The 27,374-nt window shown below is 46.5% G+C and overlaps 1 protein-coding gene across 1 annotated transcript in view; it reads left to right on the forward strand.

Moving 5' to 3' along the window:
• Nucleotides 1-27,374, forward strand: part of LOC131577703 (TOG array regulator of axonemal microtubules protein 2-like) — a 30,627-nt gene that overhangs the window by 341 nt on the left and 2,912 nt on the right. Inside the window, exons 2-16 of the mRNA XM_058835749.1 lie at nt 202-253; nt 4,826-4,972; nt 9,450-9,596; nt 10,287-10,368; nt 11,609-11,655; nt 13,498-13,648; nt 14,700-14,861; nt 16,998-17,130; nt 17,760-17,865; nt 18,467-18,702; nt 20,231-20,383; nt 21,535-21,652; nt 22,601-22,704; nt 25,101-25,305; nt 26,486-26,702. Coding sequence (XP_058691732.1) covers nt 202-253; nt 4,826-4,972; nt 9,450-9,596; nt 10,287-10,368; nt 11,609-11,655; nt 13,498-13,648; nt 14,700-14,861; nt 16,998-17,130; nt 17,760-17,865; nt 18,467-18,702; nt 20,231-20,383; nt 21,535-21,652; nt 22,601-22,704; nt 25,101-25,305; nt 26,486-26,702 — 2,060 coding nt within the window. The remainder of the gene's footprint in view (nt 1-201; nt 254-4,825; nt 4,973-9,449; nt 9,597-10,286; nt 10,369-11,608; nt 11,656-13,497; nt 13,649-14,699; nt 14,862-16,997; nt 17,131-17,759; nt 17,866-18,466; nt 18,703-20,230; nt 20,384-21,534; nt 21,653-22,600; nt 22,705-25,100; nt 25,306-26,485; nt 26,703-27,374) is intronic.

Genomic DNA, 27,374 nt, shown 5'->3' on the forward strand with positions numbered 1-27,374 from the left:
GAAATGTCAACTTGTGCAGCTATTTAGGAGTTTTTCGGGAGTCTCTCCCACAAAATATGGAGCTTCTGATGCTTTAGGTTTGCTTTGCCACCTGAGTTATATTTTTTTTTTCTTCTTTGCAGGCCTGACTAGGTTCATTTTTTCCAAATCTTTCCGGCGATCTCCTTCTATGCTCCTTCCCTCCGCTCTGTTTCCTCCCAGCTGGAAAAACTCTCAGTCTTCCAAGAGAAGAGAAATGTGCAACGTTGAGAAGGTGAGTGGGAAAAAATGGCTCTAGCTACTATGCTCACACTAGAAAAAGAGAGGAGCTGAGGTCAGAAGGAAAAAGGTGTAAGGTAAGGAGACCAAGCTATGTCCTGTGTGGGAGATTTTCAGTCGATGTGCTGCCGGCAGAGCTTGGAGACCTTTCCCTGTGAAGTGAGCTCAGGGAAGCAGCTGAGCCAAGGAAGAGCTCAGCTGGACACTGCACTTCAGAATGTCTTTGCAATGGGTGTGTGGTGCAGACTTCACATTTTTAGTGTGTAACAATAGCAGGAGAGGACTTTGAAGGGTTTCTGGGTTCTCCCTCAGCACTTCCCTTTCCATTCCCAGTCCTGGGCCAAGCTTCTCCATCTGTCTGACTTGGCTTTTCCTGCAAGGCCACAGTGAAGAACATGACTAAATGTCTTGAGGCATGTCTTGAGGGGGACAAGACTGGATACTTGATGTGAGCACTATGTTCTACTCTTTGCAGGCTTCCTTGCTGTATCCCACTGAAGGGGATATGAAGAAGGAATCACTGGGACTGCCTTTGATCCCCCCAATACGCAGGGCATTAAGCCCCGATGTTGGCAGTGCTGCAGGATCTCTGCAAAGCTCTCTGCAGCTGGATGTCCAAGAGTCCCAGGAGATGAGGTAAGCCAAGGTGTCTGCTGCTCCAGTGTGCTGTTCACCTCACTCTTCCTATCTCGTGAGGTTATTTTGCACAGTCAGCTCTCCCATGTATTTAGGCAAACCTCTGTGTATTCAGCCTTTGGCCCCATCTCTGGTGATCCAGCCCAATGTCAAACCCACCACCATATGGCCCAAGAGCAGAGGTGGTGGTGTTGAAGAGGAGGCAGGAATGAAAAGCGCCTCAAGACAGGCCCTCTTCTGGATGTGGCTGTTGATTCCCTCTTTAATGTTTGTGGTGTCATTTGGGAACTGTATTGCATGGGTCTGGATGCTACAGATCTTTGAATATCATAATCCTTCACTGTCAATTTCTGCAGCCACCAGAATATGATTGGACAAATATTGGCAAATGTTAAGGTGTCTGCAAATTCCAGTGCTCATTCTTTTAAAGTCAGGTGCCATAGTTCATGTGCCAGCATTTATAAAACAATAAAATTCTTTTTTTGCAAATATACTGACAAACCCAAACACAGAACTGAGTAAGAGTCACAGAAACAAGGGCCATGAAAAATAGCTTTGGGAAGCAATTACTTGCTAGATTAATTGTCAAATTCTGGAGACCACTGTGTGTTACCAACTGTTTGGAAGAAAAGGGATCCCAAAGTAAACCTAAGGTGCAATTTCTCTGTGCCTGGACCCCAATATGAAATGAGATTCCAGTGGTGTCTTGGTGTATAGATATATAATCTGATCGACGTTTAGTATTTTGATCTGGGTTTAAGATCAAAAAGAGCAAGGTGCTGGAGAAGAGGTATAGGACTGTACCTCATGGCAAAATATTGCCTTGAAGAAGTGTGAGAAAATGTAGCTGTCAAGCTTGTCTGAGTGATAACAATAAAGAAGGAGCCACAGAAGTATCACTCACACTGAAAATCTTCTGTAGGGCTTTTAAAGTGCAGTCTGATTATCCTTCTATAGTAGCTGTGTGTGAAAAAGCCTTATTCCTCTTGAAAGAGCAAGGAGGTGTAATATCATTCTCAGCAGACAGCAGTGCTCTGACCACATGGAGCACGAGACTGTCACCAGTGTAAGGCACAAGCAGGCAAAGTCAAGCTTTGGCAGCAGTACAAAAGGAGCTGCCCTCCATAGAGTCTCGTGTCTCAGCTCAGCAGCTCTTGCTGCTTCAGAGAGGTTGTAGGAGCCACTTGGCTCCAAAAGGAGAGACAGCAGAATTGGGGGCTTATGATGCAAGTTGAAGAATGACTGCTGTGTTTCAGCCGGAGCTTGGCCAGCTCTGTCTGACTCCAGCAACTGAGAGCTTAAGGACAATGAATCAGCTTTGCATCTTGTTTAGTTTCTGTGTTGCATTTCCTCCTTCATCAGAGTGACCATGCTAAGAAGGGTTGCCTCCTTTCATGCTACATACATTCCCTCCTTTCTCTTTCTTCCTCCTCATATGTTCTTTTGTCTTCCATTTTCTCAAGGCCCAGATCCAGCAGGAGAAGTGAAGAGGGCGACTCTGAACAAGCAGGTAGATACAGGACATGTCTCTCCTCAAATGACCATTGGAATTTTGACTCAGAGGTGACATTTTGAAAGCTTGGTTGAAAATAATTAATTTTAAAATTTATTTGATTTCATTTCAATGCCTTGATGGGCTCAGTGGGCTCCTGAAGAGCCCAGTCACTGGGAGTGTGCTGTGGTGGTGCAGTGAAATATCCTCCAGTGTGAAGTGTTGTGTGGCTGGAGCTGGAGTGGTACCTTTGGGCCCTGCAAATGCAGTGCAGGAAAAGGAAACATTCTGCTTCATCTAGCACTTGCCCTTTATCTCCCTGAAGCATTTCTAGTGTCACAATTAGTAGAGAATAAGCAGGCATTGAGCATGAAATGGGAAATGTGCCCAGTCCTTCGTCCTGCACTTGAAGGAGAAAACCTTTCCTTGGGGCACTTTCTGAGCTGAACTGTTTGAGGTCTGAAGGAGATTCATGGACATTTCCTGGTTCTGCACTGGGAGAAAAAAGGAAACCTCCTCTGAGGGAAAGTCCTTGTGAAATTTCCAGTTACGGAAAAGGAGGTTTCCAAATGGATGCAGCCTATGCAGGGTCTGAGTTTGTCATCCTCTGACAGCACAAGCCCAAAGCCACCTATGGCAGGTTCACCATGACAAATCTCTTCCCCAACTCTCTCTGCCTGTGTCAGTGCTGCAGGCTGAGGCTGCAGGAGGAGATGCCTTCTGCCTTGGCCCTCCCTGCCTGCCTTGCCTGATCCCTGACAAGAAGAATTGTGCCAGACAAAATGCACTCTCTCGTGCATCTGTGTCAGCCAATGCTTTCAAGTTGAAAGCCTCAATGAAAGTCAGTTGCTGTTCCTTTTTCATCTCTGGGCATTTACTGATAGGAGTGATGAGACTTGAAGACATAATTTTGCTGCTGCAGGAAAAGGGATCAGATGTCCTGGTCCCTTTGCTTAGGGTTTGTTCTGCCAAATCCTGGGTACAGCCCCTTTGGAAAGACTCCTTAATTGCTGATATGCAGCTGGGATGCTGAATGCAGTTGGGGAGAATTACTGCTCAGAATTGATCAGGTGACATTTTTGCTGGATTAATTCTGGCCTAGAAATTACCTATCTCATCAAAGGTTGTCAGATGCTCTTTTGTAAATGACGTCACCATTGTACTGGGATAAAGAAACACAGATTTAAGCAGAGTCTTGTTTTTATGCTCTACACTCTGCTGTTTCCATTTAGGAAATTCTTAATGGTTTTTAACTGCCATGATCAGAAATTTTTTGTTGCAGGTGATCTTTGTGTTAGTATTTGGTGTCTCTGCAGGAAAGCAAGCAGGGAATAAACCCCAGGGGCAGGGAATCTGAGCAAATTGCAATGTTGGAATACCAGTTTGTTCCCTACACATTTGGGCTCCTTGAATACTGAGGACATGTGAAGGGGAGTACAAAGCTCCATTCACTTCTAACACTGGGTGCCATTTTTCATGTGCCAGCACTTCCTTTGCTGTGTAGAGAAATAAAAGCAACCAACAAATCCCCCCCCTAAACAGAGTGGGAATTACAGAAACAAAAGGCATGAAAACTAGGTTTTGAAAGCAATTACTTCCTAGGTGTAGTTGTCAAATTCTGGAGACCACTGTGTCTGGCAACTCTTTGGAGAAAGGAAAGAGATCCCAAAGTAGTGGATGGGCAATGAGCAACACATAAGCAAAGTAGTAGAAGCTGTGTCTCCTGGCTTGCCAGCTCCATACAGTTCAGAGGAATTCTAGTGATGCTAGTTTTATGAAGAATACAAAACAAATCGATCTTCTGAATAATTCAAAAACCTCCTGGATGGCTCATGCATTAGATGGATTGATTGTAAAGGTGGGAGTTCACCTAACTCACTTCTTCCCTTTTGAGCATGCCTCAGCCATGAGGTAAGGTGGGAGCTGGGCCGCTCTCTGGCAGGAGGAAGGGTCTTGTGCCAGCCTAGAGAGCCTGTGCTCATCCCCAGGGAACAGTTCTGCCCTCCATGTGCCCCCTGCAATGAGCTGTGCTGCTGCCAGTGCCCCGTGTAGCTGTAGGGCTGCTCAGCTGTGGGGCAGGGCCAGGAGCAGGAGGCTGCATGTGCAGCTGAGCCATGGCTGCACAGCCCAGGGCTCTGGGCTCCCTGCTGTCCCAGGCCAGCCCAGAGGCCAGGCTGTTCCTGTGGTAGCTCTGTGCAAGTGGGGCAGGGCTTTCCCTCTGGAGTGCTTCAAGTGTCTTCATGCCTGGAAATGTCAACTTGTGCAGCTATTTAGGAGTTTTTCGGGAGTCTCTCCCACAAAATATGGAGCTTCTGATGCTTTAGGTTTGCTTTGCCACCTCAGTAACTTTTGGTTTTTTTTTTCTTCTTTGCAGGGCTGACTAGGTTCATTTTTTCCAAGTCTTTTCGGCGATCTCCTTCTATGGTCCTTCCCTCCGAGCCATTGCCTCCCATCCGGAAAAACTCTCAGTCTTCCAACAGAAGAGAAATGTGCAGCGTTGAGACGGAGAGTGGGAAAAATGGCACCGGCTATGATGATGACACTAGAGAAAGAGAGGAGCTGAGGTCAGAAGCAAAAAGTTGTAAGGTAAGGAGACCAAGCTAAGTCATGTGTGGGAGATTTTCAGTCGATGTGCTGCCGGCAGAGCTTGGAGACCTTTCTCTGTCAAGTGAGCTCAGGGAAGCAGCTGAGCCAAGGAAGAGCTCAGCTGGACACTGCGCTTCAGAATGTCTTTGCAATGGGTGTGTGGTGCAGACTTCACATTTTTAGTGTGTAACAATAGCAGGAGAGGACTTTGAAGGGTTTCTGGGTTCTCCCTCAGCACTTCCCTTTCCATTCCCAGTCCTGGGCCAAGCTTCTCCATCTGTCTGACTTGGCTTTTCTTGCAAGGCCACAGTGAAGAAAATGACTAAATGTCTTGAGGCATGTCTTGAGGGTGACAAGACTGGATACTTGATGTGAGCACTATGCTCTACTCTTTGCAGGCTTCCTTGCTGTATCCCACTGAAGGGGATATGAAGAAGGAATCACTGGGACTGCCTTTGATCCCCCCAATACGCAGGGCATTAAGCCCCGATGTTGGCAGTGCTGCAGGATCTCTGCAAAGCTCTCTGCAGCTGGATGTCCAAGAGTCCCAGGAGATGAGGTAAGCCAAGGTGTCTGCTGCTCCAGTGTGCTGTTCACCTCACTCTTCCCATCTTCTGAGGTTATTTTGCACAATCAGCTCTCCCATGTATTTAAGCAAACCTCTGTGTATTCAGCATTTGGCCCTATCAGTGGTGATCCAGCCCAGTGTCAAACCCACCACCATATGGCCCAAGAGCAGAGGTGGTGGTGTTGAAGACGTGGCAGGACTGAAAAGCTCCTCAAGACTCGTCCTCTTCTGGACCTGGCTATTGATTCCCTCTGTAGTGTTTGTGGTGTCATTTGGGAACTGTATTGCATGGGTCTGGATGCTGCAGATCTTTGAATACTGTGATCCTTTACTGTCAACTTCTGCAGCAACAAGAATATGATTGGACAAACATTGGCAAATATGGAGGTGTATGCAAATTCCTGTTATGATTCTTTTACTTTTATAGTCGGGTGCTGTAGTTTATTTGCCAGCACTTATAGCTTGAGAAGAAAACTATACTGACAATACACAACGCAGAACTGAGTGGGTGTTACAGAAACAAGGGAGATGAAAACTAGCTTTGGGAAGCAATTACTTCCTAGATGTAACTGTCAGTTTCTGGAGATCATTGTGTGTTACCAACTGTTTGGAAGAAAAGGGATCCCAAAGTAAACATAAGGAACAATTTCCCTCCCAGTGCATGAGCCTCCACTGTGAAAAGAGTTTCCAGAGATGTTATGAGGTATAGCTGCATAACCCAATTGATGTTTAATATTTCAATCTGGGCTTAAGATCAGAAAGAGCAAGGTGCTGGAGAAGAGGTATATGTCTGTACTTGATGGAAAGATATTAGCTTGGAAGAAGTGTGAGAAAATGTAGCTGTCAAGCTTATCTGAGTAATAACAATAATGAAGGAAATTCACAGAACTATCATTCACATGGAAAATCTTCTGTACTTTTAAAGTGCAATCTGAATATCCTTCCATAGCAGCTGTGTGTGAAAAAGCCTTTTTCTTCTTGAAAGAGCAAGGAGGTGTAATATCATTCTCAGGCGACAGCAGTGCTCTGACCACATGGAGCACGAGACTGTCACCAGTGTAAGGCACAAACAGGCAAAGTCAAGCTTTGGCAGCAGTACAAAAGGAGCTGCCCTCCATAGAGTCTCGTGTCCCAGCTCAGCAGCTCTTGCTGCTTCAGAGAGGCTGTAGGAGCCACTTGGCTCTAAAAGGAGAGACAGCAGAATTGGGGGGTTATGATGCAAGTTGAAGAATGACTGCTGTGTATCAGCCGGAGCTTGGCCAGCTCTGTCTGACTCCAGCAACTGAGAGCTTAAGGACAATGAATCAGCTTTGCATCTTGTTTAGTTTCTGTGTTGCATTTCCTCCTTCATCGCAGTGACCATTCTGTTAAGGCTCGCTTCCTTTCATTCTACATACATTCCCTCTTTTCTCTTTCTTCCTCCTCATATGGTCTTTTGTCTTCCATTTTCTCAAGGTCCACATCTAGCAGCAGAAGCGAAGAGGACGACTCTGAAGAAGGAGGTTGGTAGAGGACGTCTGTCCACAAATGACCTTGGAATTTTGACACAGAGTTTGTATTTTGGAAGCTTGGTTAAAAATAATTCTTTTCAAAATTTCTTCAAATTGATTTTAATTCCTTGATGGGCTCAGTGGACTCCTGAAGAGCCCAGTCACTGGGAGTGTGCACTGGTGGCGCAGTGAAAATTCCTCCAGCATTAAGAGATGAGTGGCTGAAGCTGGAGTGGTACCTTTGGGCCCTGGAAATGCAGCACTGAAAAAGGAAACATTCTACTCCATCTAGTACTTGCCCTTTATCTCCCTGCAGCCTTTCCAGTGACACGATTAGTAGAGAATAAGCAGGCATTGAGCATGAAATGGGAAATGTTCCCAGTCCTTCGTCCTGCCTTTGAAGGAGAAAATCATTCCTTGGGGCACTTTCTGAGCTGAACTGTTTGAGATCTGAAGAAGATTCATGGACATTTCCTGGTTCTGCACTGGGAGAAATAGGAAAACCTCCTCTGAGGGAAAGTCCTTGTGAAATTTCCAGTTAAGGAGAAGGAGGCTTCCGAATGCAGCCTATGCAGGGTCTGAGTTTGTCATCCTCTGACAGCACAAGCCCAAAGCCACCTATGGCAGGTTCACCATAACAAATCTCTTCCCCAACTCTCTCTGCCTGGGTCAGTGCTGCAGGCTGAGGCTGCAGGAGGAGATGCCTTCTGCCTTGGCCCTCCCTGCCTGCCTTGCCTGATCCCTGACAAGAAGAATTGTGCCAGACAAAATGCACTCTCTCGTGCATCTGTGTCAGCCTATGCTTTCAAGTTGAAAGCCTCAATGAAAGTCAGTTGCTGTTCCTTTTTCATCTCTGGGCATTTACTGATAGGAGAGATGAGACTTTAAGACATAATTTTGCTGCTGCAGGAAAAGGGATCAGAGGATCTGGTCCCTTTGCTTAGGGTTTGTTCTGCCAAATCCTGGCTACAGCCCCTTTGGAAAGACTCCTTAATTGCTGATATGCAGCTGGGATGCTGAATGCAGTTGGGGAGAATTATGGCTCAGTATTGCTCAGGTAACATTTTTGCTGGATTAATTCTGGCCCAGAAATTACCTATCTCATCAAAGGTTGTCAGATGCTCTTTTGTAAATGATGTCACCATTGTACTGGGATAAAGAAACAGATTTAAGCAGAGTCTTGTTTTTATGCTCTACACTCTGCTGTTTCCATTTAGGAAATTCTTAATGGTTTTTAACTGCCATGATCAGAAATGTTTTGTTGCAGGTGATCTTTGTGTTGGTATTTGGTATCTCTGCAGGAAAACAAGCAGGGAATAAACCCCAGGGGCAGGGAATCTGAGCAAATTGCAATGTTGGAAAACCAGTTTGTTCCCTACACATTTGGGCTCCTTGAACACTGAGGACATGTGAAGGGGAGTACAAAGCTCCATTCACTTCTAACACTGGGTGCCATTTTTCATGTGCCAGCACTTCCTTTGCTGTGTAGAGAAATAAAAGCAACCAACAAATCCCCCCCCTAAACAGAGTGGGAATTACAGAAACAAAAGCCATGAAAACTAGGTTTGGAAAGCAATTACTTCCTAGGTGAAATTGTCAAATTCTGGAGACCACTGTGTCTGGCAACTCTTTGGAGGAAGGAAAGAGATCCCAAAGTAGTGGATGGGCAATGAGCAACACATAAGCAAAGTAGTAGAAGCTGTGTCTCCTGGCTTGCCAGCTCCATACAGTTCAGAGGAATTCTAGTGATGCTAGTTTCATGAAAAACACAAAACAAATCGATCTTCTGAATAATTCAAAAACCTCCTGGCTGGCTCATGCATTAGATGGATTGATTGTAAAGGTGGGAGTTCACCTAACTCACTTCTTCCCTTTTGAGCATGCCTCAGCCATGAGGTAAGGTGGGAGCTGGGCCGCTCTCTGGCAGGAGGAAGGGTCTTGTGCCAGCCTAGAGAGCCTGTGCTCATCCCCAGGGAACAGTTCTGCCCTCCATGTGCCCCCTGCAATGAGCTGTGCTGCTGCCAGTGCCCCGTGTAGCTGTAGGGCTGCTCAGCTGTGGGGCAGGGCCAGGAGCAGGAGGCTGCATGTGCAGCTGAGCCATGGCTGCACAGCCCAGGGCTCTGGGCTCCCTGCTGTCCCAGGCCAGCCCAGAGGCCAGGCTGTTCCTGTGGTAGCTGTGTGCAAGTGGGGCAGGGCTTTCCCTCTGGAGTGCTTCAAGTGTCTTCATGCCTGGAAATGTCAACTTGTGCAGCTATTTAGAAGTTTTTAGGAAGTCTCTCCCACAAAATATGGAGCTTCTGATGCTTTAGGTTTGCTTTGCCATCTTAGTTAAAATTTTTGTTTTTTCTTTACAGGCCTTACTAGGTTCATTTTTTCCGAATCTTTCCGGCTATCTCCTTCTATGCTCCTTCCCTCCGAGCCATTGCCACCCATCCGGAAAAACTCTCAGTCTTCCAAGAGAAGAGAACAGGGCAGAGTTGAGAAGGTGAGTTGGAAAAATGGCTCTGGCTACGATGATGACACTAGAAAAAGAGAGGAGCTGAAGTCCAAGGGAAAAAGGTGTAAGGTAAGGGGACCAAGCTAAGTCATTTGTGGGAGATTTTCAGCCGATGTGCTGCCGGCAGAGCTTGGAGACCTTTCCCTGTGAAGTGAGCTCAGGGAAGCAGCTGAGCCAAGGAAGAGCTCAGCTGGACACTGCGCTTCAGAATGTCTTTGCAATGGGTGTGTGGTGCAGACTTCACATTTTCAGTGTGTAACAATAGCAGGAGAGGACTTTGAAGGGTTTCTGGGTTCTCCCTCAGCACTTCCCTTTATATTCTCCATCCTGGGCCAAGCTGCTTCATCAGTCTGACTGGCATTTTCCTGCCAGTGAAGAACGTGGCTAAATGTCTTGAGGCATGAATGGGGACAAGACTGGATGTTTGATGTGAGCATTGTGCTCTACTCTATGCAGGCTTCCTTGCTGTATCCCACTGAAGGGGATATGAAGAAGGAATCCTTGGGACTGCCTTTGATCCCCCCGATACGCAGGGCAGGAAGTCCCGCTGTTGGCAGTGCTGCAGGATCTCTGCAAAGCTCTCTGCAGCTGGATGTCCAAGAGTCCCAGGAGATGAGGTAAGCCAAGGTGTCTGCTGCTCCAGTGTGCTGTTCACCTCACTCTTCCCATCTTCTGAGGTTATTTTGCACAGTCAGCTCTCCCATGTCTTTAGGCAAACCTCTGTGTATTCAAACTTTGGCCCCATCTGTGGTGATCCAGCCCAATGTCAAACCCACCACCATATGGCCCAAGAGCAGAGGTGGTGGTGTTGAAGAGGAGGCAGGACTTAAAAGCACCTCAAGTCAGGCCCTCTTCTGGACCTGGCTATTGATTCCCTCTTTAATGTTTGTGGTGTCATTTGGGAACTGTATTGCATGGGTCTGGATGCTGCAGATCTTTGAATACTGTGATCCTTCACTGTCAATTTCTGCAGCCACCAGAATATGATTGGACAAATATTGGGAAATGTTAAGGTGTCCTCAAATTCCAGTGCTCATTCTTTAAAGTCAGGTGCCATAGTTCATGTGCCAGCATTTATAAAACAACATTTTTTTTTTTAAAATATACTGACAAACCCAAACACAGAACTGAGTGAGAGTTACAGAAACAAGGGCCATGAAAAATAGCTTTGGGAAGCAATTACTTCCTAGATGTAACTGTCAAATTCTGGAGACCACTGTGTGTTGCCAACTGTTTGGAAGAAAAGGGATCCCAAAGTAAACATAAGGAACAACTTCCCTGTGCATGGGTCTCCACTTAGAAATTAGATCCCTGATATGTTATGAGGTACAGCTGCATAACCCAACTGATGTTTAATATTTCAATCTGGGCTTAAGATCAAAAAGAGCAAGGTGCTGGAGAAGAGGTATATGACTGTACTTGATATAAAGATATTGGCTTGGAGAAGTGTGAGAAAATGTAGCTGTCAAGCTTGTCTGAGTGATAACAATAACGAAGGAAAAATCACAGAACTAGCAATCCCATTGAAAATCTTCTGTAGGGCTTTTAAAGTGCAATCTGAATATCCTTCCATAGCAGCTGAATGTGCAAAAGCCTTTTTCTTCTTGAAAGAGCAAGGAGGTGTAATATCATTCTCAGGCGACAGCAGTGCTCTGACCACATGAAGCACGAGACTGTCACCAGTGTAAGGCACAAGCAGGCAAAGTCAAGCTTTGGCAGCAGTACAAAAGGAGCTGCCCTCCATAGAGTCTCGTGTCCCAGCTCAGCAGCTCTTGCTGCTTCAGAGAGGCTGTAGGAGCCACTTGGCTTTAAAAGGAGAGACAGCAGAATTGGGGGGTTATGATGCAAGTTGAAGAATGACTGCTGTGTATCAGCCGGAGCTTGGCCAGCTCTGTCTGACTCCAGCAACTGAGAGCTTAAGGACAATGAATCAGCTTTGCATCTTGTTTAGTTTCTGTGTTGCATTTCCTCCTTCATCAGAGTGACCATGCTAAGAAGGGTTGCCTCCTTTCATGCTACACACATTCCCTCTTTTCTCTTTCTTCCTCCTCATATGTTCTTTTGTCTTCCATTTTCTCAAGGTCCACATCTAGCAGCAGAAGCGAAGAGGACAACTCTGAAGCAGGAGGTAGGTACAAGACATGTCTGTCCTCAAATGACCATTGGAATTTTGGCACAGAATTTGTATTTTGGAAGCTTGGTTAAAAATAATTCTTTTCAAAATTTCTTCAAATTGATTTCACTTCTTTATTTGGCTCAGTGGACACTGGCATAGCCCAGTCACTGGGAGAGTGTTGCAGTGAGAATTCCTCCAGCGCGGAGAGTTGAGTGGCTGGAGCTGGAGAGGTACCTTTGGAAATGCAGTGCAGGAAAAGGAAAAGGAAATACTCCTCTCCATCTAGCACTTGCCCTTTATCTCCCTGAAGCATTTCCAGTGTCACAATTAGTAGAGAAAAAGCAGGCATTGAGCATGAAATGGGAAATGTTCCCAGTCCTTCGTCCTGTCCTTGAAGGAGAAAACCTTTCCTTGGGGCACTTTCTGAGCTGAACCCTTTGAGATCTGACAGAGATTCATGGACATTGCCTGTTTCTGCACTGGGAGAAATAGGGAAACCTCCTCTGATGGAAAGTCCTTGTGAAATTTCCAATCAAGGAGAAGCAGGCTTCCGAATGGATGCAGCCTATGCAGGGTTTGAGTTTGTCATCCTCTGGAAGCACAAGCCCAAAGCCACCTATGGCAGGTTCACCATGACAAATCTCTTCCGTGACTCTCTCTGCTTGTGCCAGTAGCCCATTGGGAGGATGTCTAGGCATACGTGCCTTGCTGGTCTCATACAAAATCGCTATTTCTTATGAGAGCTCTGCAATCTGGAACCTGTCTTGCCTGTTCCCCAGCATGGTGTTTTTGAGGGATTGAAGTCTGCCAGAGATTTACACCAACCTTTCCTTCCATTCCCAGGCCTCCCACTGAGCCAAGCCAAGGGGACAGATCATCCCACCAGTCCTGGTGTTATGAGTGACGAAGACCTGAGGGACAGCTCTGGAAAGGTAAAGGTTAAAGACAGGGATGAGCAGATTTCCTTTCCTTATTGCTTGGCCCAAAATGTCACTGATAATCATAATCGTCCATTCCTGAGGGACGGAGATTCTTGGAATATATTTTCTTGTTAAAGAGCAATTGCATGGCTTTTACTAGTGGTGAAAAGGTCAGTGATTTGGAGATGGTGCTAAGGTCACGCCAGAAGCATTCTTTAGGTGCCAGGGCCATTTTTGAGAAGTTCTGAATGGCAGAGCAAGCTGCAGACCAGTGAATGTGTGCAAATTGCACCCTCGGAAGCAGAGAAGCAAAGAGTGTAATGTTAAGCGTAAGCAAGGCTGAAAAATAAAATGAGAGTTTGATTTTTCGTGGTAACCTTTCTGGTTGTATCTCACAGCCCTCTCTTTCTCAGTTTTTCTGCTCATTAATATCAATATTTCGGCAAATTGTTTTCACATGAGTCCTTTGCTTGAGGTCCTACAGAGACCTTCAGAGCTGAGCTCTTCAGAAGCCAGGAAGTGAGAAACAGCTGCCATTCCTGGCCATGAATGTTAAGCAAGAGCTAATTACCCCTTCTTGCTGCGTATTGCACATGATTTTTATTCTGCTGCCATGGCCTGTAGGAACTGAACTGCCTGCTCACTGGTCATGTGAGCTCTTCACCTGTCTTGGAGCACTCGTATGACTTTTGTGCTTCAAGCAGGGCTTCCTGTCATAGGTTGCAGCTGGAGCAGTGTAAGGTTGTGGCCTTAAAGTCTTCCACTTCCCTGTGTGGCAAGATGAGGGTAGAAGACATTCTTCTGAAACACTTGGAATGAATATGGAGCTGCATTAAAGACTGTGTCACTCTATGGACCCTGTGCTCCTGATGAGATGTTGTGTCTGGTTTGGGTGTCTCTGCTTACATCTGTGATGTCTTTCCATTGCACCTAGGTCCGTCCTGCATTGTGCAAGATGGCTCAGAAGAGCTTAGAGCGGAAGAAAATGGAGCTGTTGGAGAAGGAGCTCAAGAGAAGGAGGCAAACAGAAACATCCTTGCAGCTGCCTCCACAGACAGTTGACACTGGGGATGCAGAAGAAGCAAGTAAGTGCAGACTACACCTGTGGTCCTTTTTGACCACTTGCTTGCCCTTTGCATGGTGCTGCAGTCAGGCTGTTCTGCTTGCATCTGAGTGGAAGCTTGAAGAAGAGTTCCTTCCTTTCCCCCACAAAAAATACAGAGGCATGTATGGCCTCACTGAGTCAATAACAGAATATCAGCTTCCCACCATCATCTCCAAAGTCTTTCAGAGTAGAAAATTTTGTCTTCTAAAGTTGACTGGGGCTTCAGACTCTCTCCTGGAGAGCAGCCTCCAGGGAAGGGGAGTCCAGAAGAATGCTTCTCAGCCATGGTGGAATTGAGAAGAAACAAAATTCAACTGCTTCTAATGAAAACACCAGAGATCCTTCTCCTGCCACAGCCTGCTGAGGAGCTGGCACTGTAGAGCTGTGCTGAAGCCCTGAGGAAGCAAGCAGCATTCCTGACTGAATCCTGGCTGAGGTGCTCTGACTGCAGTGCTGTGTGTGCTGCCCCCAGGGTGGCAGCAGGGACCTTAGGAGGCAGCACTCAGCCCGAGGGCATCACGCAAGGCTATCTGCACTTTCATTTGGTAACTTCCCCAGCCAGACACTGAAACAGGAAAACAAAAGCAAAGCAATACTGGGTTTTTCTTCTTTCTTAGGGGAATCATCACTGCAATTTGGTTTTAAACTAGAAGAGGGTAGATTCAGGTTAGATTCTAGGGGGAATGTTTTTATAATGAAGGGATGAAGTACTGGAAGGGTTTGCTCAGAGAAGCTGCTTGAAGGTGTTCAAATCCAATTTACATGGGGCTCTGAGCAATCTCATCTAGATGAAGATGTCCCTGCTCACAGGGGTTGGACTAGATGGTGCTTAGAGGTGCCTTCCAAGCCAAACTCTTCTAGGATTCTGTGATTCTGTGATCACTGTCCCATGTTAGCATGCCACTGTTATACTTGAAGTTCTTTGGGATAACAAAGAGATGTTACCCAAGTCCAGCAAGTTTTCTGGCCCTTTCCATCGTCACCCTGTGCAGCAGGCTCCACTTACAAGCTCCTCTTTGGTCTCCCCACAGGCTTTAGCCTACCGCCTGTCAATGGCACAGCTTCCAGTGTGCAGAGAAAACACCCTGGTAGTGCCTTGAAGAAGAAGGTCTTGAGGAAGCAGGACAACGTGCCCTCACTGCCCAATATGCCCACCATCCATGGGGATGGCAGCTTCCCACGCAACTCCTCAGGTAAGCCTGCTCTGAGGCAGCTTTTTCTTACCCAGGTTTTTCCTTGCCCAAGGAGCACAAACTGCCACCTGCCTCACCCAGCACAGCTGGGATCTTGGGTCCATAGCCTGTCCTGAGAATGAACAGCAAATGTACTTCTGAGTTAGTCCAGCTCTGCAGTAGTGGAGCAGTTGGTTCTTAGAGATCCATTGGAAAGTGGAGCTGAATAAAGTCGTGGTAAAGGCCTAAGCTCTGGCTTTTGCCCCTCCTGATAATCCAAACCACAGCACTGGTGCAGGAGGCAGCTGTAACTGCAGGGATGAGCTGTGGGGCAGTGTGCCAGGGTGTGCTCACTGGGCAGCTATGAGTACCACCACGATCAGTTGTCCACTCACCATCTCATCCCTCTGCCTGTGCTGCTGTCTGGCTCTGCAGACAGCTTTCCTGCTATCCCAGCAAGGGCTGTCTCTGCATGGCAGTCAGCAGCTTGGTGCAGTCGTGCTGCTGCTCCCAGAAGTGCCCAATGGCTCCTCACTGCTGCCATCCCACAGCCTGCAATGCCAAGAGGGAACAAGCAGTGCCTCCTGTGTCACCCCAGCCAAATACAGTGGCCGTATGTAGCAGGTGACAGCCAGGAGGGGCTGCCTGGTGCTCCCAGGCTGTTTGCTGCCTGCAGTAAATACCCAGCAGATAGTCCCTAGTGGCTCTTGTCTCTCCCTTGTGGGTAGAGTGCCTGTGCTAGCATTCCAGGTAGGATGAGATAAGAAGAAAGGAGCTAGGAATGTTACTTGGAATGCTCCTTTCTAGAGGTGCTACTTCCATGTTGAGAATTGACCAGAACTAGCCTGACGTGGCTCTCCATTCATAGTGAACCTAGATGTGTATGTCTACACACTTCTGCAGTGACATCACTGATGTCCGTGTCTGGGGTACATCAGTGACATCCACGTTAGCCCCTGTCTGAATATTTTTGATGTTATGGTATACTTTGTGAGAACATGCAAGGTAGCACAGAAACCCTACAGAATCTAGAGCAGTTAATCTGGGTTCTGTGCATTGTTTATAGTCCATCATTGTAGACAGCTCTGATGTTTTCACCTACACTTTAGGAAATGAGCTATTGAGTGCATGACATGAAATTTTGGATGCACAGTGCTTTTGATGACGAATGGGTTTCATAAGAAACGCATTTATCATCTGATTTTTCTCATACCTTGTACATTTTTTTCTGTGCCACAAAATTCAATTAAGGCAAAGCCAGGACACCTGATTATCAAGAGCATGTGTGTGGCAACAATTTGCAGCTGTATTTGCATATTTTTGTCCTCAGTTTGCATTTGGAAGGCTTTTATATCAACTGTCTAGACTGGAAATGGCATTTTTCCACAAGTGTAGGCTTAGGCACTGCTGAGTTCACAAACACATCCATTTGATGACAGACAAATTTCACCTTAGCATCGTTGAAATACAGCGTGTGTGTACCTCTGAAAGAGCAAAGACTCATGATGCTTGGAAAGGACAAAATCCATAAAGTACTCCCTGGCCAACAGTAGGCTACAATGTATGTGCAGTCAGGTGCCTGCTGTCTAGAAGATTTGAAGGCAATGGGAAGAGAGGCGCGGTCAGGAGTGAAGGGTCAGCTATCGCTGCTCCCTGGTAGCTGCTCCGTGGGGATTCAGCCGGGCCCAGCAGGGCTGGGTTGTTCAGGCTTGGCTTGGTGCTGTGGCGAGGCAGCTGCAGGTCTTTCCTCAGGGAGTTGCAGAGTGCCTCTGTCGTCGGGGCTGGGGGAAATCAGGGCACTGAGACAAGAGAGGCAGCTGAGGGGTTCCCTCCTGGGGTAGCAAGTCCTGCTGGTGGGCGCTGTCTGGCAGGCAGTGGGAGCTCTGCGGCCTCAGGAAGCTGCCGCTGCCTGTGGTAGCTGTGGCACTTGGGAGCTGGCGCTGTGTGGGCAGCTGTCAGGTTTAGCCTGGAGCTGTGCCCAGCTGGGGGGGCTGGGAGAAAGCAAGCAGCCCAAGGAGCCAGGCAGCAGGGAAGTGTCTGACCCAGTGCCACTTTGTCCCACATGGAAGCCTGGCTGGGAGATGGGGCTGCAGGCCGCTCCATGGCGGGGTGCCTTGCCCGGGGCTGCAGCGCTCATGGCTGACCCTCTCCTCACAGTGACCTCGCAGACGGCCTCTGGTGCCAAGCGTCGAGAGGAGCCGCTGCGTGGGAACAGGCAGAAGGACACAGCCTCTTGTGACCCACAGCAGGCCTTGCTCAAGGCACTCTCCTTGCTGGGCAGTGATGACTGGTAAGAAAGGCCCCGTTCACTCTGTCTCCCTCTCAGCGTTAAGGTTTTGCCAGAGTTTTAGCTGTTCTTGCCCAGGTGTGGAATCTTCTGGGACATCCTGCTGCTTTTTTGGACAATGTGAAGGAGGAGTGGAGTGGGTGAGAGACAGGCCTGAATTGCAGAGTGGAAAGTCAGCTCCAGAGTGCCAGTGCAGTCTCTTACTGCTGAACTGCCTGCTGGGGCTGGTAAAGAAGCAAAATGGCCCAGTAACAGCCCCATGGGACTGTGTCTCAGGGACAGAAACAGGGAGGTGACAGGAAACAGCTGCCTGGTCCGGTCTCACAGCTTCTAAGAAGCAGTGAAACACGGACTTCATGGGCCAGAGGTTTCAGAAAGGCTGTCTTGTAAAACGACCACAAATGAAGACTCTGAAACCCCTCTATTTGCCTCTTGGATTTGTGTATGCTTTTGACAGCCACAGCATCCTGTGGCCATGAGTTCCACAATTTCCTGAAAAGCAGCAAAAAATCTCCATGAAAAGCACCTCCCACTGAGGTCCCACTGAGCTGCCAGCCTGGTCATTTCAGAGGGTGCTGCCTAGTTCTTGGGTGGGGAGAGAAAAACCAATCTTTTTGGGACTTGCCTTTCAGGGAGCTGAAGGAGAAGGCGCTCTCCAGCATTGGACAGCTGGCTGGGTCCCATTCAGAAGTCGTGCTTTGTAGACTTCGTGAAATTTGCCTGGCAGTTACCAGCGAGGTGAGAACATTCTTCTGAATTGTCCCCCGTAACCTCATACATGGTGTGTAGAGTAGATATGTGCATGTTCATGTTCATGTGTGCTCAGGGATTGCCTTCATTTCTGTTTCTAGACCTTGTATTTCTAATGTCTGTCAGCTAGGATCTGTGTGTGCATGTAGCTGTATTTCCTGGTCGTTTGGCTGTCTGACACTCATCTTTGAGTGAGGTGTCATTGTAATGCAAGGTGCAAATGCACAAACTGAGACATTAATTACGTTATTTTCCAGAGTCCTAATCTCTGCCTGAGCTGTAATTCAACACTGCCAATTAGTCTGTAGACTTGAGTCTGTGCTTTCCGAATAAACGGGCCTAAAATCAAAGGGGTAGACATGATAGAAGAGTTAATTGAAATGATTTGGTTTTAGCCCTGCTATCAGCAGGTCTGAGGCCAGAAACTGGTGCCAGACTAAGTGCCTTTGTGTGCCTATGCTCTCCTGCTCTTATTGTGCTTTCATCTTCCCCTGGACACAGAGGGACTTGTCACTTCCTGGGACTGTTGTCTAAGGCCACTGGTTTTCTTTTCAAGGTGATTCTTATGTCTCTCTCATCACTTCCCCAGGTGAGCAACCTCCGCTCCAAGGTGTCCTATGCTGCAATCGTCACTCTTGGAGAGCTCTTTGCAGCCTTGAAGAAGGACATGGACTCCGAGGTGAATGAGGTTGCTCAGGTCCTGCTCCCGATGGTTTGGAATTCCCCAGAGTTTCTTGAGAAAGCAGCCAATCAGACCCTGGGGATCATGGTGGAGAACGTGACTCCTGCACGAGCACTGGCTGCTCTCATGGACAGGGGAGCCAAGTAGGTTCTTCTTCTTTTAGTGATCTCCTTCACCTTCTGATGTGTGCATGGGGGAAGGGATGAGAGACAGAATGGGAATGGTGAGAGGGAAGGCTCCTGCATCCTGCATCTTCTGTGAAGTCAGTGACTTCATTCTCCCATCAACCTCACTTCTTTCCTCTTGTCACCTGTTTCTGCCCTCCTACAGCCTATTAGTTCACAGAATCACAGAGCTGTTGAATATGGGGAGTTGGAAGGGGCCCATCAGGAGCATCGAGGTCAGCTCCTGGCCTTGCACAGAACACCCCAAGGATCACACCAAGTGCCTGACATTGTTGTTAAAATGCTTCTTCAACTCTGTCAAGCTTGGTGCTATGACCACTGCCCTGGGGAGCCTGTTCCAGTGCTCAACCACCCTCTGGGTGAAAAACCTTTTCCTCATATCCAACCTAAACCTCCTCTGACTCAGCTTCCTGCTGCTTCCTGGAATTCTCCCAGCCTGTCAGAGCTTCCCAGAACTGGTGAATGGTGGGGAAATGAAAGTGCCTGCAAAGGCTACAGATAGAGCCTCATGCTTTTGTGGGAAGAGGGACAATTGAAGTTGTAGCTGTGAGCGCTCTTTGATATTTCACTGTGCTAAGCACAGAGGCCCTGGGACAAACCATGCATCCTCATTATGCCATTAGCTTGAGAAAGAAGGAGGGGACTTGTTGGGGCATGGAGCACATGGGAGAGAATGTGCTGGGTAGGGCACAGACAGCACAGCAGGTGCAGCTCCTGCCAAAAGGAGTCTTGTAGGACTGTCCTGGCCTTAGAACTCTACTTTCTATTCAAACTGATGTTTCATGTTAGCTTGGAGATGATCACTTTACAGGCACCTTCACAGGCTGACTGCCATGGGACAGTTGAAGCAAATGCTGCCTTAAGTGTTGGTGCTGGGCCTGATAGTTCCCAAGAGACAGTCTCTAGAACAGAACAACCTGGCTGAACTGCCTGCCACTCCTTCCTCAGCTTTGGAATAGGGTAAAACATTCAGATGTATCCCTTGCCAAGCCTCACAGAAGGAACAGGCAGCATTGCTGGATATTCTGCAACCTCACACCCCACAGCATGGGGCATTTTCCCTGCATTTGTTTTTCTCAAGAGGTCTCTAGAATTGGGGATAAATGGGAGGAAAGAGCCTCAGTCCTGCTGCTGCTGCTGGTTTGTCTAGTGGGTGCCTCTGATGGGTCAGCATGAGTTGTCTTTAATTTCTAAATTATTCATATGTAATCTATTTTTTAATCTATCTCAGAGTAAATTTTGGGAAAGAAATTGAATATCAGATAATGCAGGGAGACTGAATTTCTCCCTCTTCCTTGCAGGCAGTCCTTCTGTACAATGCTAACTTTGTGTTTATCTGAGGACAGAACCTCCTACAGGTGTCTAAAGTTGCAGGGAGAACCCAGGCCTCCTTTGCCCAGCAAGGACAGGGAGCATTCTGTGGCCAAGGCCTGTGCTGCTGTGCCTCCTTCTCCCTGTGTCCCAGTGTTTGCTCTCTTCTTCCCAGGAGCCGCTACGTTGAGGTGCGGAAGTGTGCGGCCAAACTCCTCCTGTCCTTGATGGGGAAAATTGGAGTCACAAAGCTCGCAGGCACACCCAGGGCTGAGAGCCTGGCGCAGGTGGCGGGGAAGCTTGCTCAGGACTGTCACAAGGACACAAGGTAACGATCTTCATTTCACCTCCTAAAACAGGAAATCTGTTTGGTGTCTGGCTTTAAAAGGGAAACCCACAAAACTGTAGAAACTACAGGAAATAATGTTACCTCTCCATGTGGATAAGGGGCATAGAATCACAGAACAGAATCATGGAAGGGACTCATCAGGGTCATCAGGTCCAGCTCCTGGCCATGTGCAGGACACCCCAAGAGACACTCCATGTGCTGAAGAGGATTGTCCAAACCCTTCTTGAGCTCTGTCAGCCTTGGTCTTGTGACCAGTGCTCTGGGTTCCCCGGGGAAATGATTGTACTGGGTAACCTGAGGTTCTCCAGCATGAAAGAGCATTGCCAGCTTCCTCTGACTTGAAGAATTCTTGGCTGAGATCAGAAAAGCTCAGATTAGCTAGTCAGTTTTGTTTGGCCTTAGGTGCACCACACAAAGCCAAAGCGTTGTCTACTTTTCATCACTGAAGGATCCCAAACATATATTTCTCATTAACTTAAGATTTTCCTAGAAATACTTCAGGGGTCTTTAGCCAATGTATTCAGTCTTTCTAAACCTATTCTAAAGAAATCTATAATGCTTTTATCTGTGGCTAAATGACCTCCAAATTTGTCCTTGAAGAGCACTGTGGTTTCCTAGTGGCAAAATCAACCCAAACCACCAAAATCCCCTTACTTTGATGGTTAAATTCCCATTAATAGCTGCCAAGAACACAGGAGCAACTAGCTGCCCCTGTCCATACATCTGGTATAGAATAATCAATAGGAAGCAATAGGTGTTTTGTCCTGGCTTCCCTGCCTGTTAAAGGAAGGCAAATTTTTGTGCAGTGCAAGGAAGACACTGCTAATAGGCTCTGACATCAAAGCAGATGTGTTTTGCTTGTTCCCTGGGATCCATTGATCCCACGGAAGCACTCACACAGTTTCAGAATGAAATGGTATTTTCTGTTGCCCCACGTTCTCCTCTTGCCTCTTGTGTTCAGCTGACAGCACTGTGCAGCAACAAGTGGAGGTAAATGTCTCTCCTTGCTGAGTAGGTAATGCCTTCTTCTGCAAGGATTGCACCTGATGGGTTTAAGGTATCAGCCTCTTCTGTTAACACTCTTCCTATGTTTGTTCACTTTTCTTTCTTTCGCTTCCTTTGTTCCTTAGGCACTATGGACAGGAGATGGTGAAGATGATGCTAAGTCATCCAAAATTTAAAAGGCTTTTGGAGCAATCTGTTTCTACCCGTGACCTGGAAGATATTGTGACAAGAATTAAGAAGAAAGTAAGTGCTTGGCAGGAGAAATGTCTCCTTTGTGCAAGGATTGCCACTGCTAATATGAGATCAAACATACCTAATCGGTCTTTATCTCATTCTTCTGATTCTCTTTGCTCCTGGGAATGAGCTGTTAATCCTCAGCTAGTTCATCTGCAGACTACAAAGGGTCAGATATTCTTAGGGAAAAAGTGGGGTTTTGAATATTTTGAATATCACAAAGGCGAAAGGGGAAGCGGAGAAAAAGGGTTTTCATTTAAGCGTAACCTGTCCCCGTGCTCTCCCTACTGTGCCCCCAGTAAAGGAATGAAGTGAGAATTGTGCTTCTGAAGATGACAGAGCCTTTGCAAAATATGCTGGATGTAGTAATGCCAGGAAAACTTCCAAATATGCAAAAGATGTACATGTCAATCCTGATTACTGCAATTACTGTCTGTCTGCTGGGAATACTGCCCTACTGCCGAACCCTGTGGAGCTGGAGGAAGATTGGTGAATTCAGCAGCGTCCAGTGGAAAACCATCTGTTTGTTTGTGGGGTTTTTTTATTCTTCTTATCTACATTATAGAAGAGAGCGTGACATTGTGCTGGAACAGGGAGAGCGAGTGTTGAATCAACTTCCAACACAATGGGCCAGCCCCCAGAGAGTCCAAATTTTTCTGCTGCTTCCTTTAAGAACACTCATTGCCTACCAGTTTGCATTATTCCCATTTCTGCTCAAGCCTAATGAAATTGGGATTTTAGAGTGCTGCTCAGTATGGCAGCACCCATAACCTGCCTTGGGCTATTGAGAACAAAGAGTCGACATCACTGAGTCTCTGGTCTGTTGCCTTCTGTAAGCTAGGAAATGTCTCCCTAAGCCTTGGTAGCCATGATCCTGAGGTTCTAACTTGTGTTTTAAACAGGGAGTTTCCTATTGCATTTTCTAAAGAGTCATGGGGTTTCTTTATGTCTTTGTAGGAGATGGAAAACCAGAAGGGTGAAGGCCCATCTGTCAAGATGCCGGTGAAGAAGAGCAGCGATTCCTCAAAGAAGCCCCAGGCCACATTGCCTTCTAGTAAACGGTACTGAGCACTTTTGTTAGATGGGACAAAGCACCTGACAAGCTTTACATGTCCTTCCTCAGGAAAATCTTTCTGGGGGAGATGACCTGTGCCAGAGATTCTTTCCATTCCTTACAAATGCTCTATGATAAAAATTGGCTACTTCTGCATTACACTGAACACAGCTTCTCTGGAGAGGTTTCCACAGGAATTGGGCAACAAAAAGACACCCATTGGTTGTGGCTCAGACAATGCACTGGTGTCATGGGGTAGCTTCACCTTTAAGACCAAGTAAAAAAAGGGGAAGTTGAAGCTACTGGTGACTGATGGGAGTTTTTCTTCCTGACCAATTATCAGTCATTTCTAAAAATTGACAGCAGATCTGACCATTAAAAAGTGAATTCAACTTTTAAACACCTCCTTAAGAAGTACACTCAGAGCTCTCTGGTTTTTTTTTTCCTTTCCGGCTCTGGAGAGGTAACAAGCTCTGTCTTGGCTTTCCCTCCCCCCTCCCAGGCCCGGGACAAGGCTGCAGGGAGGGGGGGGGAAGGAGAGAAAAGCAGAGTTTAGCAGTTTAGTTTAGTTTTCAAGGTCTGCTGCTAGACTGAAACTTGACACTATGAACTTTTGTAGCTTTCTTCTTTTAATTCCTTTACTACCTAGATAAACAACAGATTACTCCTTTTTCTTAGAACAGACAGAGAAAGAGAGACAATTAACATGTAAGACATCATAAAACTACCAAAAACAGTGAAGAAAAGAGTTAAGTTTAAATAAGAAAGAGAGAAAAAAGAAGATGCTTGTTGCTGAAAAGTCTTTCTGTTACAGCTATGGAGATGGACAGTAGTTTAAAGACTCCTTCAATTCATGACTAGACTATGGGAGGAATAGAGTATTCAAAGTGTGGATTTTAAAGAAAAGAAGAGTGGTTATGATACTGTGAGTTGCTGGAACTTGCGAGTGAAGTGAAGATTTTAAAGCCTTAAAGGAGCCAAAGAGATGGCTGTTTTCCAGGAAAGCTCACAGAAACAACTGAAGAAAATTTCTACCTTTGAATCACTTATCCTTAAAAATAACATCCCTAGATTCAATTTGACCCATTGCACACCTCAGAATAGTGTGAGATGGGAGGAGTGGACTCTAGAAACTCCATAGATTGCCAGGAAGAGACTTCTGTTTCTCTACAAGGACTGATGAAAAGACTCTAACAATTGAGACTGTTTTTGACCACCAAGATTGTAAAACTATTTTTTTGTCTCTATGTTGTTATGTGTACAAAGAAATAATTGAGTGGTAAGAAGTAAAAGGGTTTTCTGAAAGTTTATTTTGGTATTCTTATTCTAATAGTCTGTTAATAAACTGTCTTTATTCCTTTTAAGTTTTAAGCCTGTTTTGCTCTTGTTTTAATCCATATCTCACAACAAAAATAAGTAATTTTTGTTACTAGTTTAAACCCACAACAACTGGCAAGGGCAGTGTTGTGGAGGCATGGAGAGGGCTGTGTCTCTGCTGCCTGACTTGGGACAAGTAAATTCAATCAGGGTTGGTTTTTTTCATCAGAGAGGAGTCTTTTTCAGACTGGTGCTTTGATGAGAAGTCCCAGTCACGAAACAAGATGCCATTCCCCAAACAAGCAGCTCCCATGCAAGTTGTTTGGCCTGGCTCATTCATGGCTTCAATGGAAATTGGTCCTTGCTGTCCTTTCTTCCAGGGGCAGAGCTACTTGTACCTGTTCTCCTGTGATAACAGAGGAGAGTTATTTAGCTCTGTCATGCTCAGTGGTGGCAGAAGAGTGACCACATGCCTCAGTAGCATAGCTAGGATCTTGGAATGCTCATGGAAGAGACAGGTTGATCCAGGAGAATTGTTCCCTGTGGGTTTGTTAAGCTGTGGATCTAGTCTCTGGGGAAGCAAACATAAAGTTAGCATAGTGCTGGGATGTCTGCCTTCTCTTTTTACCTCTGTTACTGATTTCCTGGATCCTTCAGATATGACCCTGTTCATCTGTCCAGAGGCATCTGAGCTACTGTTACAGATTGTCATGCCTGGTGTAGTGGCACTTCTCCAGAGTGGTGACTTTCCTTAGTATAAGACACACATGTCCCATATCAGGAAGCATTTAAACTTGCAAGTTTAAATTCTCTTTCCCCACAAAGGAATGAGACCTGTGTGCCTGGGAAGCCATCTGAAGGTCGATCAGATACATCTCATCCTTGGTTTTCCTGAGTGAGCACTGTCGAGAATGTTACTCGCAGATTGTCTCCTGTAATGATTGTCATGAGGTCCACGTTGTTTTTCAGAGCCTCATGATTTTCTAGCTGGAAATCATATCATTAGGGATGCTCCTCGAGATGTTTTGCTCTCCATTAACTGAAGGTCTTACCACCACCAAGTTCTAATTTGGTTTTATTTTCCAGGGTGAAGTCTACCTCTGAGGGACGCCTCCTACACCGTGCAAAAGCCCAGGTCACGTTACCTCCAGCTGTGGAAGAAACGGAGCCGCTCCAGAAGCTTTACGATCTCCTGGAAGCCAAGGGGTTTCAGACACGGCTGGAAGGAGTGGCATTCCTTCTCGAGCTGTGCAAAACCCGCCCCCAGCTCATCTCCACTAACATTGTCCAAGTATGTAGGGTATCTTCATTGTTCCTTTCCTTTAGCTCCTTTCCCAAGCCTGGAGCAGTGAAGTTCATTCCGTGTGTCTTAGCACTACATCCTGGCAGTTTGGGCCAGACTGGTCCCTCTTACACAGACAAATTTCATTCAGGTCCAGGCTTCAGAACAAGTTCTTTCAGTCCAGCTGTGTTTGTTGGGCAGGTGCCTATTGATGCTGTTCATCAGATGATGACAGAGTTTGCTGCTGCTGTAGCTTCAGCTGTCTCCTACTCCCAGCTGGGTTAAGTGAAGGGAATAGCGGCACTGAAAGCATGGCAATTATTCTCTAAATAAAAAATGGTTTAGCATAAAGAAGAGAAATATCAGGCTGGGTTGGTTTAAACCACTTCTCTTCTCTTAACTTCACCTTGTCTTGCACATGCACATGTCTGGCTACTCATTTCCATCCTTGTCCCTATTCCTCTTGGGAAAGACGGTGCTCAACCTTCTTGTGGGGTCCTTTTCTTCTCTCTGGAAAAGGAGGAAAATTAATAAGAATATATCTATGCCTTCTCCTCCCAGAAGCTGCTTTTTCCCTTTCTCCAGAAAATGGTGCCTGATAATGTGGCTGTCAAGTGACTGAAGCTGCTCCAATAAGAGCTGTACAGCACATTAAATTTCAGAAGGCTACGTGTTAAGTTAGACAAATGGAGTGGTTCCTGGAAGAGTTGATCAGAGCCCTGCACTTCTCCAGACACAGAGATAGAGACAGGCTAAAGAAAACATAGATCTCCTCCAGCCATAGTTTTGGCAATATCAAAATTGCCCTCAGTACTTGAGGAAAGTGTACAGAAAAATGAGCACTGTACATATCTGGTTCCATACTTCTAAAGCAAAGGTCATCTTTTTGAATTAATAAATGAATTAATTTATTTAATTAAATTATTTACAGGCGGAGGGAAACACCATAGGAATTATTCTTTCCCCACCCAAACCTCAGCAAAATAGATGAAAATCTTTCAACCAGCATGAGGTTGTGCAACCACTCCAGTGAGTGGTCCCCAGGAAAACAGTGAAATTGTGCAAGCGAGTGCTGACCTGTCCAAAAGGATCAGATCTATCTTTTACATTGCTGAGTGTGCATGTCCACATCCCCTCTTCAAACAAGAACATTGTAATCCAGCTGTCATTTTGTTTGTTCTCTCCACAGATTTTTGATTATTTTGTCCTGAGAATATCTGACAGCCACAAGAGGGTGAAGCAGAAGGCGCTGGACGCGCTGGCAGAAATCATTGGCATCCTGGGAGATGCCTTGAGCCCAGTGATCATCCATTTGGTGGAAGGAATTACAAACAACTTGAACTCAAAGGATCCCGGGGTTCATTCTGCAGCTGTGAAAGCGCTGGAAGAATCCATTTCTCATTTAGGTAAGGCTGACCCCTGACATGGACTCTCCTCAGCTGTGTCTCTGCCTCTCCCACACAAGAGAATGCTGAGAGCCTTGATAGCTCTTGTTGTCTGTGGAACACTGCAGCTGACATCCACCAGAAGCTGTGGAGCTGCAGTCCTTACACACCAGTCCCCCAACAGGCTTGAATGTGCATCAGCATTTCCCAAAGGTCCCAGGAGCCCTTGGCTCTGTGCTGCTTGTCTGAAGAGGAAGTCCTGGACTACAGCTTTGCTAGAATTCAGAGCCAAGGGGGTTTTGGAGTTTGCTTGGGCCCCATTTGACTTCCCAAATGAATAGCTTTGCTGTTGGCATGGAGGGGCACAGGCCCATCAGAGCTATGGCAGAACAGCCTCCTGGGAGGCTCTGCATTATAGGCATTAGCTGCCCATTTCCCACCTTTCTTCTTTGGCTTCTTTTTTCAAAGGAGAACTTTTGATTCACCAAGTTCATTTCCTTATAACAAACAGGTAGACATCCAGGTGTCAATGATGCCTTGTTCCACATGTTGTTTTGCATGGTGCAAGATGGCTGTAGCAAATAGCTACGTAGGCAAGGGCTGCTGCAAATTCCTTTGCCACACAGATTTATGTCAGCTCTGAAAATGCCGCACTGGGGAATATGCGTGAGAAATGAAGTGTTAAAAAGGCAG

Source organism: Poecile atricapillus, chromosome 3 (assembly GCF_030490865.1).
Source record: "Poecile atricapillus isolate bPoeAtr1 chromosome 3, bPoeAtr1.hap1, whole genome shotgun sequence".
NCBI lineage: Eukaryota > Metazoa > Chordata > Aves > Passeriformes > Paridae > Poecile > Poecile atricapillus.